The sequence below is a fragment of the Arvicanthis niloticus genome, chromosome 2, assembly GCF_011762505.2.
Source record: "Arvicanthis niloticus isolate mArvNil1 chromosome 2, mArvNil1.pat.X, whole genome shotgun sequence".
Classification (NCBI taxonomy): Eukaryota; Metazoa; Chordata; class Mammalia; order Rodentia; family Muridae; genus Arvicanthis; species Arvicanthis niloticus.
In genome coordinates, this window is record NC_047659.1 from 133,507,773 (window position 1) to 133,511,051 (window position 3,279).

A 3,279-nucleotide genomic window follows, 5' to 3' on the forward strand; every position below is an offset into this window, starting at 1 on the left:
TCTGGGTGGCTACTAACGTTTTTGATCTCACATCCTTCGTCATAGATTGTAAGGTAAAAGAGGAAATAAACCCCTTCCTTCTCCCAGTTCACTTTCACACACGCGAGTACGCGCGCGCGCACACACACACACACACACTTCTGCAGGTGGATGTCATGATGAGAACCTGAGAAGGAGTCAGCCAGCATCCTTTCTTGCATCCCCTATACTCATTCCTATGCTCATTCACAACACTAGAGTGTCTACCTCTCTCCTCATACTCCCCTCCCCTCCACTACACGTGCAAACATTTGAGAAAGGTGTCGCTGTTCACCCTCCAGCTAAAACCGAAACAAAACATACTGGACTGTTGTCATCAAGGTTAGTAGAGTTCACTGAACATGTAACGAAGTGTCTGGGTTGAGCCAACATCAAGCATTGAAGAGCATTGGACACATCAGTAATAAAGATTATAAATTTCAGGTTTGCATTCAGTGTTGGACTCCTCTACTTTTTTTATCTACTTATATTTATGAGTCCAATCTTCAGTGTTCTGGACTAAAGTACACGTCCTACTACTGTTAGATGAAGGCTCTGTCAGTGAGATTGGTCCTCTAGGGGCTGTTCAGACTTCATTCCTTTGGATACTTCTTAGTGCCGTCTCTCCCTGGGCCCTTCCATCCCTGTGTGCATTCCTTTTCAAATAGAAGTTCTATGCATGAGGGCTGTTCTGAGATCACAAGCTCAGGGCTGTGTCTGTGACTGATTTCAGTGATGCTGTCTTGGAAGAGATACCATGATAGAGAATGAAGGCCTGATCAGGTACTAAAGACCTCTGCAGCCAGAAGTTTCATCTCCACTCTGAACTGAGATATGTTCAGGAAGTAGAGAGGTCACTGTTGGATGTTCTCAAGGTAAAAAAGGAAGATTTATAAGAATGCTCTCATGTTGTGTCCTTGGAGAGGTCCAGGGAACAGTCCCAAGACTCCTACTGAGCAGAGAGAAGGAGGCCAAATTTGCTGATAAGAAAGGTCATTTGCCTTCAAACCTGCAGCAAGGCCAGTCAGGGAAATATATAAAGAAGAACCTCAGTCATCTCTCAGTCAAGACCCTTCCTGGCAAGATGAGTCCCACCAGCTTCTTCCTCCTTACATTGCTCCTTGTTCTGGTGACAGAAGCAGCCGCAAGAAGGCCCCGTGGTGAGTGGCAATTTTGTTCTATGGGAAAAGATGTTTGAGAACATTGTTCTCAAAGGAGTCTGCCCAGAGTCTGCAGAATGCTGTCTTCCCAGGGCTTCTGTCCCTGAAGGAAACTGAGTCTTTTCAAGCCTTAACCATAACCCTACTGTGAATATCTGTGGACTTGACAAGCAAAATGTTGGTAAGGAGGGCTGGGGGGAATGTTGGCATCTGCATCAGGTGGCATCCTCATCATCAGGTGTGAAGGGCTGTTTGACAAGTCGATCACTGCAGTTTCTAACTAGGCTAAAAGTCAGTGGCTTTACAAACAACAGAACGGCAACAGGGTGCATCCAAACACAGGTCCACAACCAGAGCTGCAGCGCAGGCTCTTGACGGGGTCCTGATGCACTACTGAGCCAGAGCACACAGAAAGGCGGACATAGAGAATGAGACATGCTTTTCTCTCAACAGAAAAATTCTCACAATCAGCTGAAGACCCTTCTAGTAAAAGCCTGGGTCTAAAGTTTCGGGGGAGCAGCGGGGGATCAGGTTCTTCCTTCAGCGAATACAGCGGAAGTGAGGACTCTTGGAGTAACTATAAATCAAAAAGTCCAAGCCCGGTCAGCACCAGTGAGGAGAGCAGCAGCGAAATGAGTAGTTCTAGCAGCCGTTTTGGTCTCAAAATGAGAGGATCTGAAGGATCAGAAGAAATGAGCTCCTTTAAAACCAAAGTAAAGAGCCGGATGAGTGGCAAATGATACGTTCCTTGATCAACTGAAGAATAGAGCCAATATGCAGGTAAGTGTATCACCAGGTGAGGGTTTAGAAGCTAGGCATGCCTACTCCCAGAGCCACTGTGGGGTTGTGTACACTCGTAAAGTTGCTCTGAGGGGACTCATGAAAAGCACCTGGCAGAGCAGAGCAAAGACTGTGTCCTGAGTTCCTAGCCTCAGTGTGTCTCATCTATAGTTTTCTGCATAGTCTAACAAGTGACAAAGTCAAGCATGCATCACCTGGGCAAAATATATGTTCAAGCTTATACTAGAATCTAGTAGCTTCTTGTGTCATGCTTGGTGAAAGTTCATTTCATGTTTACCATAGTACAAAATATTGTGGTCCATGCAATCTCCTCATGTCTACAAATCCCAGTTAGAAGCAATGATCTCTTCCCAAGGCCAAAGCTCTGAGAATTACCTTTCTCTTCCCCCTCAACAAAAGAAAGAGAAATGTTTCTGCTTGTGACACACCAGAGATGAAATAGAGGAGTGGCCTGCAGTAAAAGGAGCCACAGAGGCATAGGACCCACACCAAATAATCCCCCTGCTCCTCCTTGTCCTACTTCACAGGTTGTCCTCGTTCCCCAGGTGTCACTGAACTAAGACAAGTCTATGATGTCTTCAGGATTCAGGCTCTTATGGGGCCTCGTAACAGCCCGTGCTTCTCACCTTCCTCCTCACAATTGTTTTCCTAAAGATTCTGGAGCCTGACAATATTCAAATTCAATCTTTTCAATAAAAAAGACACTATTCTGCATCATTACCTCCTGAAATCTCTTGCTTCTGCAGTACAGGGGCTGGATGGGATTCATAAAATTACCAGTTCTGCAATTAAAGGAAGTGCCCTTCTTGTGCTGGTAAGGGTGAACTGCATTCAGAGACACATTTCCTAGACTCTGGATAGAAACTCATCATTCAATAGAAGGCACAGTAACTCTGCCAGTCACTGTGTGTACCACTAATCCTAAGCCCTGTTTGACCCTTTTCTTAGTGGGGCTTCAAACTGGTAACCTAGGAAATGCCAGAGAAGACATGTTCCTACAGAACAAGGCAAATACCTCATCTACCAATGCCTCCAACTCCACCAGCCCACAGTAGCACATCAGGATACAGAGTCCTTTAAGATTCAGTTTCCTTAAGTGCACTACATCAAGTCCCTACCACTGATGTGGTGAGTCAGTGAAGCAATGTCACCTGAGAAGAAACACACCAGAGGTCCAGCTACAGTGGGAGAGAGTGATGTCTTCAAAGCACAAAACCTGATACTCATATGCCCCTCTTTGAGTATTTAAGGGTCCCCCTTGCGGCTGCTTCTGTCACCAGAGTGGAGATGAGACTTCAGG

The 3,279-nt window shown here is 45.8% G+C and overlaps 1 protein-coding gene across 1 annotated transcript; it reads left to right on the forward strand.

The window, feature by feature from the left end:
* The first annotated feature begins 1,101 nt into the window (after positions 1-1,101).
* LOC117702819 (seminal vesicle secretory protein 5-like) lies at positions 1,102-2,640 on the forward strand. Its single transcript, XM_034493996.2, has 3 exons — positions 1,102-1,178; positions 1,632-1,958; positions 2,507-2,640. Exons 1-2 carry the CDS (start codon positions 1,103-1,105, stop codon positions 1,916-1,918), a joined length of 363 nt encoding a protein of 120 aa, XP_034349887.1. The 5' UTR covers position 1,102; the 3' UTR covers positions 1,919-1,958; positions 2,507-2,640.
* The last annotated feature ends 639 nt before the right edge of the window (positions 2,641-3,279 follow it).